This window comes from Mus caroli, unplaced genomic scaffold, assembly GCF_978045245.1.
Source record: "Mus caroli unplaced genomic scaffold, Mus_caroli_1 scaffold_12, whole genome shotgun sequence".
Lineage (NCBI taxonomy): Eukaryota > Metazoa > Chordata > Mammalia > Rodentia > Muridae > Mus > Mus caroli.
This window is the reverse complement of record NW_028227267.1, coordinates 65,576,808-65,594,209: the sequence shown is the minus strand read 5'-3', so window position 1 is coordinate 65,594,209 and position 17,402 is coordinate 65,576,808. Positions and strand designations below refer to the sequence as shown.

At 49.2% G+C, this 17,402-nt stretch overlaps 1 protein-coding gene across 1 annotated transcript in view; it reads left to right on the top strand.

Annotated features, from left to right (window-relative positions):
- The first annotated feature begins 11,994 nt into the window (after window positions 1-11,994).
- Window positions 11,995-17,402, top strand: part of Slc25a37 (solute carrier family 25 member 37) — a 43,610-nt gene continuing 38,202 nt past the window's right edge. The window contains exon 1 of the mRNA XM_021182559.3: window positions 11,995-12,354. Coding sequence (XP_021038218.1) covers window positions 12,145-12,354 — 210 coding nt within the window. The 5' untranslated portion in view covers window positions 11,995-12,144. The remainder of the gene's footprint in view (window positions 12,355-17,402) is intronic.

Below are 17,402 nucleotides of genomic sequence, written 5' to 3'. Positions count from 1 at the left end.
TCCAGGGCCTGCTTTAAATGTGCTCAAAGGGGCCACTGAGCCAAGAACCTGCCTGGCCTACAACTGATGCTCACACCTGCGCCCATGAGAGCAAAGGGAGAAAAGGACGATAGCAAGACAACAAGACACCGCATCCCAGTCAGGAGACTCAAGCTCTGTGAATTTTCGAAGAGTGACCACCGAGGGCAAGTGACTGGACCCCTAGAGGTACAGCTTCCAAATCTCATTCACTCATTCCGGGGAACATTGGCTGTAGCTGGTAAGGTTATTTCTTTTTTATTTCATACAAGAGTGACTTGTTCAGTTTTACCAGAATTTGCTGGATCTGTATGGGGGACCCCTTCCTCTTTGATGGGGGTGAAAGTCATTCCCACTTAAGGCTGAACAGACTCCTCAGTGACTATGTGACCTTTTGGGTTATCTCTTTCCCTGCTCCCAGTTGTCAGACCACTCTCCTGGGACATGGCATTCTGAAAAAGCTCCATGCCTCTCTTATCTTTCCATCACTGAGTCCCTTCAAAGCAACGTCTTCCTTAGTACTTAGCCATCAGAACTTACTGGGACCCAGGACATCTTCACTGCTCTTTATTCTCCACTCATCCTCTGATCTGGGATTCTGCCTACCACACAGCTGCTACCCTGCAAACCTCCTGATTAAATTCTGGGACCCTCTGGGTTTTTGTCTGTTTTGTTGTTGCTGTTGTTTTGTATGCAAGTCTCAATACCTTCTTACCCCAAACTGGCCTCAAGGAACTTAAACCTATAATTATCTGAGGCCTTAAAGCCTATGTATGTTTTAGGACTTATCAACTCTCCCCCCCCCCCGCCCCCCGCGCCCCCCCCCCCCCAGCGCTCTTGTTCTGGCATTCTGGAAGCCAGGTGCCTCTTGTCATCTAGTCCAACCCTTGTCTGATTAACCCAGCTGTAAATTTCTTTCCCCTTGGTCATCCTCCATCCTTACACCCACCTATCCCACATCTCCCTTCCACTGTCATTGCCCAGGCCTGGATTTCATGGATGCTTTACTATCAGTCTTTGCCTGTCTTTGTTAAGACCTTCCTGCATTCACTTGGACAGACTCTGACCTCCAAATGTCCACTCAGACAACCCTGATGCCCTTCCCCAAGGATTGTGTAATACCCCTCATCTCTTTGACCTGGAAGTCCTCCTCATGATCTGCTAGTCCCAAACTCTTCCCTGCACACGTCAACATGAAGACAGCTGCCTTCTCTGCAGACCCTCATCTGGCCCATCTCTACAGCACATCTCCATCTTCCTTAACTTCTTAGCTGATACCCGGGGATACCCAGATAGTCTTCTTCCAGGTAACCTACCCTGGCTTGTTGTAACTGCCCCCACCCCATTCCACTGGCATATCTCAAAGCTGCAAGACTGTAATTCAGGACACAACTCCATCCATCAGAAGACAAAAAAAAAAAAAAAAAAAAAAAACCCTAAAAAACAAAACAAAACAAAACAACCAAACAAAACCAACAACAAAATTAAATGGGAATCTTCTCTCCTTTCTGAGCCTAGTGGGCTAGCCTTTTTTTTTTTTTGTATGGGTTTCTAACTTTGGGGTCTTAGCCAAACCAATTTATCAAACTACTTGTACTACTCTCCTGGAACCTCTGAACCTTTCTTTTTTTTATTTTTATTTATTTTTTTTATTTTATATTTTTGGTTTTTTGAGACAGGGTTTCTCTGTAGCCCTGGCTGTCCTGGAACTCACTTTGTAGTCCAGGCTGGCCTTGAACTTAGAAATGTGCTTGCCTCTGTCTCCCAAGTGCTGGGATTAAAAGCATGTGCCACCACGCCCGGCTACTCTGAACCTTTCCAAATCCATTCATCCTACTTTCTCTAAACTTAAAGAGATCCTTCTAGCTGCTTCTGCACCTCCTCAAACCTCTTGTTCTGTTTGTACACTTAGCCTTAGGTCTCTTACGTCAATTTTATGGAGAAACATGCCAAAGAAGTAGCCCACCTGACTAAACAATTAGACTCAGTAGCAAAGGGTTGGCACTTTTGCTTAAAGACATCCAGAAACTCCTGTCTTAATGATACAAGCTGTCAGAGTCACGCTCTGACTCATTACTGTACTGTACTGTATTGTACTGTACTGTAGTGCACTGTGCTGCAGAGACGGGCCAGATGAGGGTCTGCAGAGAAGAAGGTTGTCTACGTTTTGACGTGTGCAGGGAGGAGTTTGGGACTAGCAGATCATGAGGAGGACTTCCAGGTCAAAGAGATGAGGGGTATTACACACAATCCTTGGGGAAGGGCCGTCAGGGATGTCTGAGTAGACATTTGAGGTCAGAGTCTGTCCAAGTGAATGCAGGAAGGTCTTGACAAAGACAGGCGAAGAGGGATAGCTCATCACTTGTCTCCGCCTGCAACAGTCTCCTTGGGATCATAAGTTGCCGATCCATTTTCTTTCCCTCTCAAGTTCAATAGACATAGACACTCTTTTTATCTCTCCACCTCTGCCAGCCACTTTTCAAAGGTATGAAGCTCTTGATCCAGCCACCCTACTCCCCCTTGAGGACTCCCACTTTTGCACTGATCCCCTGACTCTTTGCTCCCCACTTTTATTCACCTGTCAGATGCTCTCATTGCTGAGGCCTCTAACTGGGTCATTGGCGGGACCTCTTTTTCAAGGATTTATTTTTATTATCTGTAATTGTGTGTAGGTGTGTGTGTGTGTGTGTGTGTGTGTGTACAGGTGCCCATGGAGGCCTGAGGCATTAGATCCTCTACAGGTGGAGTTTCAGATGGCTATGAGCCACCTGACATGGGGTCTGGGAACTGAACCCTGGGCCTTTGGAAGAGCAGCAAGTGCTCTTGGCCATTGAGCCAGCACCATGGGAGGAGCTCTTTTAAAGAATCCCATCCAATTGCAGGTTGTGACACTGTCACAGATGATACTACTGAAGAAGTTCAATCTTTCTCTTCCCCTTCCTACCACCTCATAGCAAGCAGAAGTCATTGCTCTTCTCTGGCACTCGAATTAGCATGAAAATGAAGGCTAACAGCTACCCCAATTCCAAATTCCTAATTCTTGTGCCACAATTTCTAAGAGAGAGAGGCTGTCCGCACTCCTCAGAGCACTGCTATCATTCATGACAAAGACCTTCAAGCTGCCTGGCTGTCTCTGGCTGCAGCAATCCTCTACTGCACAGGCCAGATAGCCAAAGGCAACTCTTGCAGCTGACACCCTCATTAAACAGGTAACACTGGTCTCCACCCTGCATACTTCCAGTCCTCTGGAGTCTGCTCACCCAGAGCCTGCCTTTTTTTGTTGTTGTTCACTTTCTCATCTTTCCAGTCCTTGTTCCTTTCCAACCTATTCACCTCCCATGTGTGTATGTCTGGTGGGGGGGGGGGGATGGGTCAAGCCATCCTCAAAGACTCTTGGGAATCCCATCACCCCCTTTTCTGTTCAAGAATGGGCCCTCCTTTCCACCCTACATGATGTGGGATGTCAGCTTCTGCTCACCTTATCCAAGACCTATCTCTACTCCCCAGACTTGTCACAGACCTTCCACACCATGCCCCCTTCTTCACTCACCAAGCCCCAGGACATCTGCTGGGACAGAACTAGCAGATGGACTTCCCCCACATGCTGTCTTCTCGGTGTCTGCTTTGCTGGTTGACACTCTTCCAGGGCAGGCAGAGGCTTTCCCGACTAAGTCTGAGAGGACACAGAGGCTGCTCAGATCTTTCTATTTCAAATCACCCCTTGCTTTGGTCTGTTTTCATCTCCACTGTCTGACAATGGACCTGTGTGTGTGTGTGTTTTATTTCTAAAGTAACTCAACCCTTGACTACCTCCTTAGGCATCAAACCCTGGTTTCACATTCCCTATAGACCTCAGTCCTCAGGACTGACGGACCATGGTAATGCCTTTCTCAACACTTAGCTCGTGGTTGACATCAAACTGTCCTGGTCAGCTCTTCTACTGTTCTCTCTGTCTTTCTTTTTTTTCAGGTTCTCTCCAGGAAAGCCCGTTGATCTCAGCCTCCTAGGGCTCAAGCACAGCTGGTCCGTCACCACCTTCTCACTGGCACCTCATTCCCATTTCTGGATGCATGGACTGCTTCACATCTTACCACCTTCTGCCTTCATTTGGCTCACAAACACCTTCCTAAACTCATCCTGAGTCTTCCGGAAAGGGGTCTGCCCAGGTCACTGTGACCACCCCAGCAGTAGCAAAGGTAAAGGAATCTCTCATTGGCTGCACTACTCTGAGCTCCAAAGGGCTCCAGACACTAACTCAAAAACTCTTAATCCTGTTTGATGACCCTTCCCCTATCTATGTTTCTTCTTTCCCAGGTCTGACCTCTCACCTCATAACCTGAGAGTCTGCAGCCACCCTGTCTTTACCAGCCACCTTTGAACACCCCGACCGAGCAAGTTTCAGGACTCAAGGATCCACGCGACCAACTTCCCGGCACCCCGCACTACTGCTGGCCATTCCCAAAGCACCATGACAGGCTTTTGGGTCCTCTGTTTCGTCCTTTTCCCCTCCTCCTTATCCTATCCGGAAAGCTGGATGCCCCTTGTAAACCTCACTCACCACATCCTACGTGATACCAACTCTTCCCTGGTTTCCAACTGTTGGGTCTGCTTGTCCACCCAAACCCAGCGGTCCTTAGCAGTCCCAGCCCCTCTGTCCATTTGGACAGACACACCCATGAAACTTCATCTGACCTACTCAGTCAGGCCCTTCTCTGGCTCCTTTTCCATTAGCGACATTGAAAGACGCCTCCGTCTCTTCCGCCCACTGACTGCCTCCTATTCTTTCCACAATCCTGACAGAAGGGCGATTGCTTTTCTTCAACTTGTCAGCTCAACAGGCATATTTCGGATCATCACCCGGATAACCTCTGTGATATATCCCCATAAGGACCGTTTCTTCGAATCTGCCCAACGCCCTCTCTGGGGACCACTCTTTACTGAGACCGTTCTCAGGTCGCAGGCCCCACTCTGCATATCCCGCTTTTTCAAGGTCTCAGCATATGCCACTTTTGTAGGCAACCTCTCTGCCTCTCTCTGCAACTACACCATGCATATTTCACCTTCTACCAGTCATGAAAACCTAGATCTTTCCACCACCCATACGTTCAAACAGGCAATGAAAAGACCGGATGCCAAATGGAAAAACCCGCTCCGTTTTTCTGGGCCCCCCTCCCTCATCTTCTCGAAGCCGGCTTACTATCCCTGCCCAACAGACATCAAACACTGCCATACCTCTCCGGCCACTCCCTGGATGCACTGTCCTCAGGCTCCCTTCGGCACCTGCTATAACCTCACTTTATTTGAACCAGACAACTCAACCCACCCTGTTACCATGTCAGTGAACCCTACCCACTTCAAGGTCAAACTTCAGGGGCACAGAGACCCCTATCCTCTCTCCCATTACCAGCCCCTCACGGGAGCTGTCCTGTCTGGACAATATTCAGTCTGGGAGAATGAGATCACTGTCCAAGAAAACTGGGACATCACCTCCAACATTTTCTCACATCTTCTCAGCTTCTCATATGCCTTCTGCCTCAACTCTTCAGGCGTTTTCTTCCTCTGCGGAACATCGACTTACATCTGCCTCCCAGCCAATTGGTCCGGTGTCTGTACCCTGGTCTTCCAATACCCGGATATTGAACTCCTCCCCAATAACCAAACGGTGCCTGTCCCCCTTTTTGCTTCAGTTCTTTCCTCAGACTCAGCTCTTCGCCCAAAGAGGTCCCCTCATCTCCTTCCCTTCCTTGCAGGCCTGGGTATCTCTTCTGCCCTTGGTACGGGGATAGCTGGCTTGGCCACCTCGACTCTCTATTTCCAACAGCTTTCTAAGGTTCTTTCAGAAACCTTGGAAGAAATAGCTGCCTCAATCACTACCCTCCAGAACCAAATAGACTCGCTCGCAGGTGTTGTTCTACAAAACCGCCGAGCTCTGGACCTCATCACTGCTGAGAAAGGGGGCACTTGTCTCTTCCTCCAGGAAGAGTGCTGCTTCTACGTAAACCAGTCTGGAATAGTCCGGGACGCGGCAAGAAAACTCCAAGAACGAGCATCTGAACTCGGCCAGCATTCTGACTCTTGGGGACAGTGGCCTGACCTTGGACACTGGTTGCCCTGGCTGACTCCCTTTCTGGGACCTCTTCTCTTCCTCTTCTTCCTACTGACATTTGGGTCTTGTCTTCTGAACTGCCTAACCCGTTTTGTGTCCCAGAGACTTGGCTCCTTTGTCCAAGACACTGCCAAAAGGCATGTGGACAGCATCCTTCAAAATTTCCAATATAAAAAACTGCCCCAAGACTCCTCAGATGAGGACACCATTCCTACATAACAGGAAGAAGTTGAGAGAGCACCAAGTATACCCTCCCTTCTACCCAGTTAATAGAATCCAAGTCGGGAGAGTTAGTTACGGCCTCATGTTTGTATCAGGGTTAATTCCAGAAACTATAGTAATTTGGCATCCAGAAATTTTCTTATTTTTCTAGATCTGAGTTCCTTCTGCCTTATCAGTAGCCCCCATCTCAGACGTGGCCTCTGGAGTTGTTTCTCATCACCTGACATTCTTTAATCCATCACTCACCTTACTGCTTTGCTACTCTTAGCAATGGCCAAAGAAGGAATGTTTTCAGTGCTCTGCCTGTAGGTGGAGAGTGGGCTCTCTTATACAGAGATCTCTGCTCCCAGGCCTCTGCTGCCAGGGAGTGGCTTGTTCCTCCGTTGTCTTTCTTGCTTTCTGACCTCATACGAAGAACATTGAGGTGGCAGGGAGCTTCCAGAAGCTGGAAGGGGGCCAGCAAGGATTCTCTATGACAGCTTTGAGAGAGAGAGAGGGAGGGAGGGAGGGAGAGAGAGAGAGAGAGAGAGAGAGAGAGAGAGAGAGAGAGAGAGAATTATTCCCTTAACCTTAGACTGTACCCTTCAGAAGATATTATAAATATGTAGTTTCAAGCTGTCAGCATAGCCACACTTTGGTACTGCAGACCCAAGACTCACGAATCAACTCTGATCCGTAGATGTGGTAGGATATTTAGGTGGAGCTCTTCCGGAGCACATGAACAAGGTGTGAAGAGCATAGGTTGGGGTAGGATGTACGACTGAGCTGGGCCTGGTAACTGGATGGGCAAGAGGAACACAGGGAAGGGAGGGAAGGAGAGGAAGGAGAAGTCAAGGGATGAAAGAGTGGACGGCGAGAGAGGATTCCAGAGGTAAGAGCAAGACGTTCATGCTGGAGATGTTACCAGAGTTGTTCGGGGCAGAGCTGGGACCCTGGCAGCCATAACAAGCTAGGCTTGACCACCTGTCCTCAACAAGCCAATCATTGTCACACTTAATAGTGGAAAAAAAAACACTTATCCAATGTGGCCACACTGGAAAAAAGAAGGAAGAAGTCTATGGAACCCCTCTCTCACCAAGTCCACGCTCTGGGTCCTGACATGAGGTTTGGGTTTAAATAGGAAGCAAGAGGCAGGCATAAGGAAGCAGAGCTGTCCAAGACCCCGCCCCTCCTACCATCATTGTTCCAGTCTGGTGTCTTCTGCAAGGGACGGTCTGACCCATGGTCAGAGTTGTGTGTAATCTCTTCCCCAGAGGAAAGCTCCTCCTAGCAGGCCCCAGCCTTCTCCAATTCCAGATGGAATTCTCAACTCTAACCCCTGCCTGTCACCTCCTGCATTCACAGAAAGCCCAGTAAACCGAGGTAGTTCTGTCCCACCTCTTAATTTGTCTCTGTGTCTTATTCTGTGTCCTGGGGAAAGTTATCTCCAAGGGAAACTTATCCCACAGGTCAAGAGTCTATAAACAGTACTGTCCTTGGAAAAGCAAGGGATTCTGGGATTAGAAGGACAGATATGTGCAGTTGTGAGGACTGGATATGTTTAGAGGTGCTTGTGGTCTCTCATATATATACTTGAGTTAAAATTAGCTGGCACATGCATGCTCTCATTCTCAATGTACTGGTGTGTTTTGTTTATTATGTGGTTATGTATCCATGGCCAGAGCCTTCAAAAGAAGTAGGCCAATCCAGAGGCCAGAGCCCCATTGTAAATGGGGGAACCAGAGCTGGCACAGGCCTCTGAGCCAAAGTTAGAGGCTGTGCACCCTGCATGCTCAGTAACTTCCTCTTTCTAAGCTAAGCTTGGCTTCCAGTTGACCTGAGGCAGATGGCATGCTGACATCTTCGGGCCTTCAACAGTCAGGAACTTAATGCAAGACTCCAGCAGAATCAGCAGCCTGTGTCTCTGAACCTGACCCTGGAGAGAATATCATCACCTCAGCAGCCAGTCTTTTGTTCCTGAATTTCTGGGCTCCTGTCTTTCAAAGAAAAAGCAGCTTTCCCCTGTGCAGGGTGTGTCTAAAACACAGGGTTCTAGAACTGGAATGTGGACCTTGTCCCAACAGGCCTTCCTCCGGAAGTGGGGGTGGGGTGGGGGCAGGGCTGACTGCTGAATTGCCATGGCCAGGAGCGAGTCCTCCACCATCGGGCCCTTCTACTGCTATGCATGGCATTGTTGGAGGCGTGGAGAGCCAACTCCAGGCTAGGCCTCCGAGGGTAATTCACAGATGCACACAGCCAAGATGGTTTCTCAAGGAAAACAGTTAACTCTCTCACATCCCTGAGGGTCAGGGATCAAGAGGCCATATATAACACTACCGTGAAGGGATTGGGAGGCTGCCATCAAAGACTCCCAACAAGCATATGTCTGGTGGCCAGCCACTGCAATGCTATTGCCCAGGGAAGCCACTATCCTCCCCAACACACCGACCCTCCTGTCTGCAGCCTTCTCAGCAAGAGAACAGCGAGCAGTAGAAGACAGCTCTGGTTGCACTTGTGCTTTCTGGATATCTCCAGTTCTATCTATTGGCAGAGCAGCACATCTAGAGCCCTGGCTGCAAGCATGTCTTAGAAATGTGGCCCCTGCAATACACTGAGTGTGACACAGACATTGAGCACACAGTCCACCCTAGAGAGAGGTAGAAAAAAAGGCTGAGCACTTGTTGCAAACCCAACACAAATCTGCAGTTGGGCCTGACTTGAATTCTTTTCATGTTTTGATTTTTTTTTAATATTTATTTTTGTATGTATTTCACATAGAAGTACTGTATTTAGATAATTTCCCCTTCTCCTCCCTCCAACTCTTGAGTTCTTTGCTACACATACTCCTCAAATTCATGGCCTCTGCTTCCTCTTTTTTTTTTTTAAACAAAAGATTTACTTATCTGTGTGTTTTATGTATCCTGGTGCTTTGTCTTTGTGTACATCAGAATACCAGAGAAGGACATCAGATCCTGTTGTAGGGAGCTGTGGGTTGCACGTGAGTCCTGGGAAGCTAACTTAGGGCCTGTGGAAGAGCATCCAGGACTCGTCACCACTGAGTCATCTCCTAGCCCCTGGCCTCTTATTCTTTATTATTGTTACACATATACAAATGCATTTATAAATACATCCTGCTGAGATAACTGAGTGTTGCTCATAGGTGGTTAGGAATGACCTCTTGGGATTGGGTAGCCTATCAGGGGGCTCATCCCAGGAGAAGACTAATTCTTGGTTTCCTAGCAACTATTCATTGCCTGTCGTTCTCCATCTAGGGGTGGAGCCTTGTGAGAATTCCCCCACCCATGCGGTCATGTCTATAGGTGCTGTCATTTTTCAGGTCTTGTTTCGTCCACAACATGGTTGCCATTCCCTGGGTGCTGATTCCCTGTCATATAGAAGACACGGTCCCCCAGCAGATGTTCTGGTCCTCTGGTTTTGATAATCTTTCTGTCCCCTCTGCCTCTATGTTATGTGAACCTTAGGAGCTGGGGTTGGGTTGTAGATGTATCAGTTAGGGTTTGGTTCCCCGTGGTCCGTGGTCTGTTGTTCTTTGCAGTTTGACAAGCTGTGGCTTTCTGTAACCGTCTCTGTCTGCTTCAAGGGGAAGCTTCTTTGATGAGGGGGTGAGAGTTACACCATAATGATTTATTTTTTTAAAGAAAAATCTAAAAAATCTTCTGACTCCAAAGATTATAGTCGTATTCACATTTGTAAGAACCTTTAATTTAAAAAAAAATTAATTTCAAAGTTTCCAAGAATAGTCACTGATACGTTGAATCCCTTCCACCAATGCCATAGTTGCCAACCTCAGATGGCTTCCCATCCACGAGCATGTGGCATCTAAGTCCTTTTATTTTTAAATTACAGAAATAATGTATTAACTGAAACCTGAAAAAAAAATTAGTTGCCTGTAATCCCATTACTAGCTCAAGTTGTTTCACTTTTCTTTCTGTACACAGACATGTTCTGTGTGTAATGGCCCCAGAGTTGTGCTTTCCTTTCCTGACCCAGCTGTGTATGAGTCATTTCCTCTGTGATTGCCTAATAGAACCACAGTTTTTATGGGGTGTGTAATATTTCACCCAATACACATTGTTTCTTCATTTCCCCCCTTACGGAATATTTAGACAGTTTGTAAGTATTTGCTACTACAAACAATGCTTTCAAAAAAGCTTTATGTGTGTATCTTGGGTCTTCATGTCCCAAATCCAGAAGTGGGACGGGGGGGGGTCCATATGTATTGAAGACTTTCATTTTTGTATGTATGAGACAGAGTCTCACACTGAGCTCAGGATGGTCTGGAACCCACTGCACAACACAAACTGGCCTCACACTAGTTGTAATCCCCTGGCCTCAGATTCTTGGTTGCTGGTATACATCCTGTGAATATCAACAACTTCTGATCAACAGTTTTTAAAACACCACCTTTGTCAAAAGTGGAGCTTTGTTTCTGTCACCTATGTTAGACAGTGACCTGATATCTACTTTCATAGTCCCAGGATTCACCTGGAAGCTACTAGGACAGCTACAAACACTGGAAAACGGTGCCCTTGCCCTCCACACCTTTATCATCTTCTGCTGAATCCCCAAGGGCTGCTTGAGATAGCTAACCTGACGCTTGGCAGGCACAGTGTCTTCAGGATCCTTCCTAGCCCCGCATATTTCATTGCCCAGCCTTGCTGCTCAGAAGTCTTTACATAATCGAAGGAGGCCCTGGCACTGTCCTCAGCCCTGGGATAATGTCCTAAATGCATCCAAGGACAGAGCAGCCCACAAACAGGCAGACCTCTGCGTTTTGATTTCTAGTTTTAATCGCAGATGGAGCAAGGCAATACTAAGTTAAAATAAAGCATCCCGGACTCCAATTCATTGAAGGGCTCGGCAGGGATGGTTTTAAAAGAACAGCTTTAGAAGATAGGCAGTGTTGCAAAGCTTTGTTCAGTTCACTTGAGCACTCTTGCTGTGATATCAGCTAAAGATCTTACAAACCCCAAGTAATGTCCCAGGGAGCTGCTTAGTGAAGGGTTCTGCTCCTGCCACGATTGTCTTGGTCTATCCAGGACAGGGTGGACTTGAATCTTCAGAGAACAAGAGCAGCATACACTTAGCCCTTCGTTGTTTTCAGAAGAGAAACACACTTCCCAATCTCCAAGATTCTCCCAAGCGAAGTTGACTAGAAGCGGGGACCTTGAGTGTTAACTGTTCATTCCCTGGAATGGGCCCTAGCAGAGCACAAAACGGGCACATATCCGAGTGTATCCTCAATTCTAGATTCCTACAACCACTCCATCGTCCAACCACTCTGCTTCATAATTGACATTCCCAGTAACAGACCTCACCTCCTACCAGATCCCCAGCCTTCGGAATGCTAAAGCTGGTTGATTAGTGTCTGCAAAACTACCGATTCTGGGGACAGCCCCTTCTCCCGCTCTTGCAGCTCTGCGCATATCCCTTCTGCTGACTCTCCCCAGGGACCTGACTGTCCCTTGCAGATGGTCACCACCCTCTAGGTAGTACAACTTCCCGGGACACCCCAATGACTGCTCTCGCCCCCGTCCGGTTGCTTGGAAATGTGCAGCGGGCAGCGACGTCACACAGAGAGGTGGGTGCCCTCTGCCCGGCGCACCAATAGCGCGGCCACGGCCGGCCTCTTCTTCTCCAGCTATTGGTGCTTCTGGCCGCTCGGCTCCACCCCAGCCCGCCATGGCGTCAGCCGCCGCAACCCGGGGGAGGAGGTTCCCACTTTAAGAAGTGAAGTTTTCCTCCCCCTCCCCCTCCTGCCCACCTCCTGCCGCCTCCCGCGCCCCGCGGGGCCGCGGATGGAGCTCCGCCGTGGCGGCGTGGGGAACCAGGCTGCGGGCCGGAGGATGGATGGGGACTGCCGCGATGGCGGCTGCGGCAGCAAGGACGCCGGGTCGGAGGACTACGAGAACCTACCGACCAGCGCCTCGGTGTCCACCCACATGACAGCGGGAGCGATGGCCGGGATTCTGGAGCACTCCATCATGTACCCGGTGGACTCCGTGAAGGTGAGGCGCGCGGAGAACTGTGGGGGAAAGGAGCCGGAGAGCAGTCGCAGCAGCGCGCGCGTTTGCATCCCGCGCAGTTCCAGCCTGGGGCAGAGCCACGAAGCCACGCTGCCGGTTCCCCGGGGCGCGGCGACAGGCCAGGGCTCTCTCCCGGATTGGCTGCGTGCAGCCAGGGCTCCGGGAAAGCGCACCATGTCGCTCCTTCCGCGATGTCCCGGGGGAGTGCCCCCAGATTCCGCAAGGGAGTCTTGCACTTCTGTCTCTGTCGTGGTTGTGGGGGACAAGTGGTGAGCACTCAGTGCGCGGAGGTGGCTGTGGCTCTGAGCCGTCCGATCGCGCGGGCGCTGCACGTGCGCGGCTTCTGAGGGAGCTGGTGGCCGGGAAGCGCTTGCCGCGCTCCTCCGAGAAACGTACTCCCCTCCCTTCCCCCCGGCCGCGCGCCCTCTGGCCCCGGCGCGTGCCTGCTGCTCTGGGGTGGCTTAGGGTCTGGGGAAGAGCCAGGGACGCCGTTTCGCCGATTCCCCAGGCTCCGGTCAGCTCTTTGGGGGGCATACTGGATCAGCGACACTCCATGTGACACCTCCCTTCCCACCCAGTTCTACTAGAAGACAGTGGGACATCCAGGGATCTTTGCTGTCTTTCGCTTGCTGCGAGGTGGACCTGCAGACTTGTACTGTACAGCAGTGGGTTGTGTAATAGGCTTCCAGTTTGACCTGGTCATTTCCCCCAGGTAGTTTCGCATGCGCTTCTGTCAAGAGGCAGCTTGAACAGGTGAGGTTTGTTAGAGCAAGAACTGCCTGTGTTGGACCTAGAGAGGCCCCGCGAGAGATGCAGGAAGTAATACCTGTACTGACATTGCACCTTTAGAGCTGGAATACAGGGCGAGACAACCCTGGGAGTTAACATGAATAAGCCCGAGGGGCAAGGAGGAGAGCGGAGAAGCTTCCTCTGACTCTTAGCCTCTTGAATTCTGGGCAGCTACAGCTCCACTATGCTTTGGGGAACTTGGGGGCCTCACTAAGTGGCAGTTATTTTGTAAGGCAGGGTGCCAGGCCTGCACACATGAAACAGTACCTTACTGCAGATGCGGGCCCCACCTGAGCAGGTATGAGTATCTGGGTTTTCTCAGAGCTGGCAGTCAGCGGCTGGACAGGCCAAGTCCAGTGAACAGGATGCTGGGCCTAAGGCAAGGCCTGTCTTCTAGCTCACTGCCAGACCCGAGTCATCTTCACCTCTGTCCCTCCACTGTCCTAGTGGGCAATCATGCAGTGTTCCTTTGCCTGCCACTGTTGAGTGAGGAGGGGGGAACTGATTTTTGATTTTAAAATCACCTTAGAAGGAGCCTGGACACATGCTAGATCGCATTAATACAGGAGAAGATGGATCAAATGTAAGGACATTTTCTACGGTCTAATGCATCTTGGTTAGAGACAGGGGAAAGTCAGGAGCTATTAATGTGAACTGGTCACAGACCTGGAGATGACCTTCCACCTGTGAGGCCTGCTGTTCCTTAGCCATGAGTTCTGGTTCCTATCCCCTTAGCTGACTTTGAAGGTTAGAAACAATTATTGATGCCTCTTGATTTATTTGACAGTCCAGGCATGCCTTTCCCCTTTGTAAGTAACACACATTGTGTTTAGTTCCCCCACACTCTCCCTACCTGTTTGGATTCAGACTTGCTTCTGTGCTTAGTCTTTTCCAAAAATTTTCCATCTGTGGATAGACAAATATAGGCTATTAGTGTGTGTGTGTGTGTGTGTGTGTGTGTGTGTGTGTGTGAGAGAGAGAGAGAGAGAGAGAGAGAGAGAGAGAGAGAGAATGTGTGTGTGAGCTATGAGTGCATATGTGAGTGTTCTTGAGTGTGCGAACTGTGAGCATATACCTGTGTGTGTATATGTATGTGTGTTTGTATGCACGTATGTGTGAGAGAGTATTGAGCTGTGAGTGTGTGTGAGAGTGTATGTTTGTGAGTGTGTGAGCTGTGAGCGTATACCTCGCTGTGTGAGAGTGAATGTGTGTGTGTGTCTGTGCGCTTGCACAGCTATCTAGAGTGTCATAGCAAGTATTCATCTCATGGGATTTGCTTGTAAAATAAAGTTGCTCAATGCCAGTCAGCAGGTTCTTCTAGTTCTGAGCCTGATCCCGACTGCTGGTCAGTAGTGACCCTTGGGACCCTCTTCTGTTCTTAGACTCACAGTTTGGGTGTGAAGTGCCTTCTGTGTACCCCTGCAGCTTTTTGGGGGGGGGCAGCAAGGATTTCTTTCTTTCTTTCTTTCTTTCTTTCTTTCTTTCTTTCTTTCTTTCTTTCTTTCTTTCTAGTTTTCAACAAAGATAACAATAATTAATAATAAAGGTATAGAGAAGGTTAGTGTCACAAGCCCTATGGCTCCAAGTAGGCACCAGGCGAGCCAGAGTCCACCAAGATCATCACAGTTGTCTGTATCTAACCTGAGGTGGCAGGACACAGTTATGCCCCAGTCATGGAAACAGTTCATGTGGGAAGCCCACAGCTGCGTCCCTCTTAAATATTTTGGATGATGAAGACTGAGTAATTGAGTCAGGAGGGCGGGCTTGGCTCTCAGCCCTGTAGCTCACTTCTGTCTGCCTCAAGCACCAACCTGTGCCTTTGTTTTGTTGGGGAAAATGGGTGCTCCTTCTCCTTTAGCCCCTCCCACTTTGTAAGGTGCCCTTATTGTCCTTTTGTGTTATTATTACAGCTGAGACCAAGTGCGTGTAAATCGGATCTTGGAAAGAAGAAAAAAGATGTCTTTGATTTTTTTTTTTTTATAAAGGCATTCATTTTTTGAAGTTGTTAAGTGTGAGTGGAGTCCGCCAGCTTTCTTTCAGATTTGCTGTCCCAGGCTGTGTGAGCGTTGGGACCCAGGGCAGGTCCTTTGCAATCAAAGCCTGCTGATTTCCTTGGGTCTTCAGTACAGAAAGAGGACTCATGGGATGTGCACTGTTCTAATACTGAAGTTGCTATTTCATAAGATTCTGTCATCTCTCGATGCCACTTTAATGTCCACTGTCTTTCAAACTGTGGGTTTTGATGTATTAGTGGGCTGAGCATTTGGAAGACAGATTGGTGACAGTATGTAAGTGTGTAAGCAGGTATGATTTGGGTAGGAAGAAACACGGTTGAAGTTCTGTTTGAGTCGTGCACCCCAGAGACTGTGTGAAAAAGCACTTCTGGCCAGACCAGGTAGTAAGTATATGCAATGAGTCCTAGCACTCAGAGACCCAGATGGGAGGGCAGAGAATTTGAGGTCAGCCTGAATTTCATAGTGAGTTCAAGGCCAACCTGAGCTGCCTAGCAAGACTCCATCTCCACACAAAGTCTGAGCATCATAGAATCTCATGGTCCATAATTTCTCTCCCAGCAGCAACAGTCTAAGGTCACCTAAGTTTCTCTTGGGAAGACCTGCATGGATTTTTTTTCTAACTTTTCTCTTTCCCCTTAGTCTTCACAGCTAGTGGGTAGATGCGAAGGCTTCATTTAAAGAGCACCAGCCTGGTGGGACCCCTGAGCTCCGGCATGATTGTAGCAAACTGATGGATACTAAGTCAGAGATCTAGGGTACCTGGGTGTCTGCAGACTCGTGTCCAACTGTGGCTTCTCTCTAAGTCCCTCTTGGCAGCATTTCCTTAGAAGCCTCTAACCGGTGGTGGCAAGCCGGTATGGTGGCTTTCGCTGGCCAGTGGGGTGGAAGCAAGAGCCAGTGGTCAGGAGTGCTCACTACTGGTGGGAGCATGCCAGGTGGGTGGGGAAGGAAATTCCATCCAGATTAGGCAGAGACCATGCAAGTCAGCTTGGTAAGCACAGGGAAGAAAGGAAACAGGAAAGATTTGAAGTAGGGGAACTTCCGCTGACCCTTTCACGGTCCTTCTTTGAGTGACTTGTCAGGAAAGCTCTGCTCTAACCTCCCTGGGTGAGCCCTCTGTTCTCCAGACACTGAATGGCTGACACTGCTTACCTTACCTTAGCTCCTCAGGAAGCCCTCATGGGTGTCTTCGGGGGATGGCCTAAGTGGAGATACAGGCTAAGCATGGATATACAGCCTGGCCTGCCTTTGGGGCCAGCCCTGGTGAGGCAGGTGCCAGGACACCCCCCTCCCCGAGTCCTTGAGCTTTTCCATCTGACTGGGAGGGAGTACTGGCAGCTGCCGGAATCCCGCTCCCAGTTCCTCATGCTTTATAGAAGAAAGTGTGGGGCAGCTGGTAGTGCAACTTCAAGAGGCCATGAAGTCCCAAATTACTCTGTTCCCTGGAGCAAAATGATAGTGCTTTCTCTCTCCCTCCCTGCTTTCCCCGCCCTTAACTGAGAAGCACTTTTGGACAGGTGAGTTATAGGTGGACAGACACAGAGTCAAAAGAGAGTTCTCTTCAACTAAGTTCTTCCATTCTTCCATGACACCCCGGTGCACTCTGATAACCAGATCTGCTGTCTGTATCCCTTTGCAAAGTTGGAACTTGACCCTCACACATTCCCTTGCCCAGGAATGAAGGGGAGGGACAGGCTGGGTGGGGGGTTACAAAGGTGGGGGGATAACACCCAGAACATCATTGAGTAGCATAGGGGGCTCAGCATTTAAACAATAAACAAACAAACTTTATTTTAATTTTTTTACATAAGCTTTAGTTAGTTTCTGTACTGGCTGGTTTTGTGTGTCAACTGGATACAGGCTGGAGTTGTCACAGAGAAAGGTGCCTCCCTTGAGGAAATGCCTCCATGAGATCCAGCTGTAAGGCATTTTCTCAATTAGTGATCAAGGGTGGGAGGGCCCCTTATGGGTGGTGCCATCCCTGGGCTGGTGGCCCTGGGTTCTATAAGAGAGCAAGCTGAGCAAGCCAGGGGAAGCAAGCCAGTAAGTAACATCCCTCCATGGCCTCTGCATCAGTTCCTGCTTCCTGAACTGCTTGAGTTCCAGTCCTGACTTTCTTTGGTGATAACAGCAGTGTGGAAATATAAGCTGAATAAACCCTTTCCTCCCCAACTTGCTTCTTGGTCATAATTTTTTGTGCAGGAATAGAAACCCCGACGAAGACAG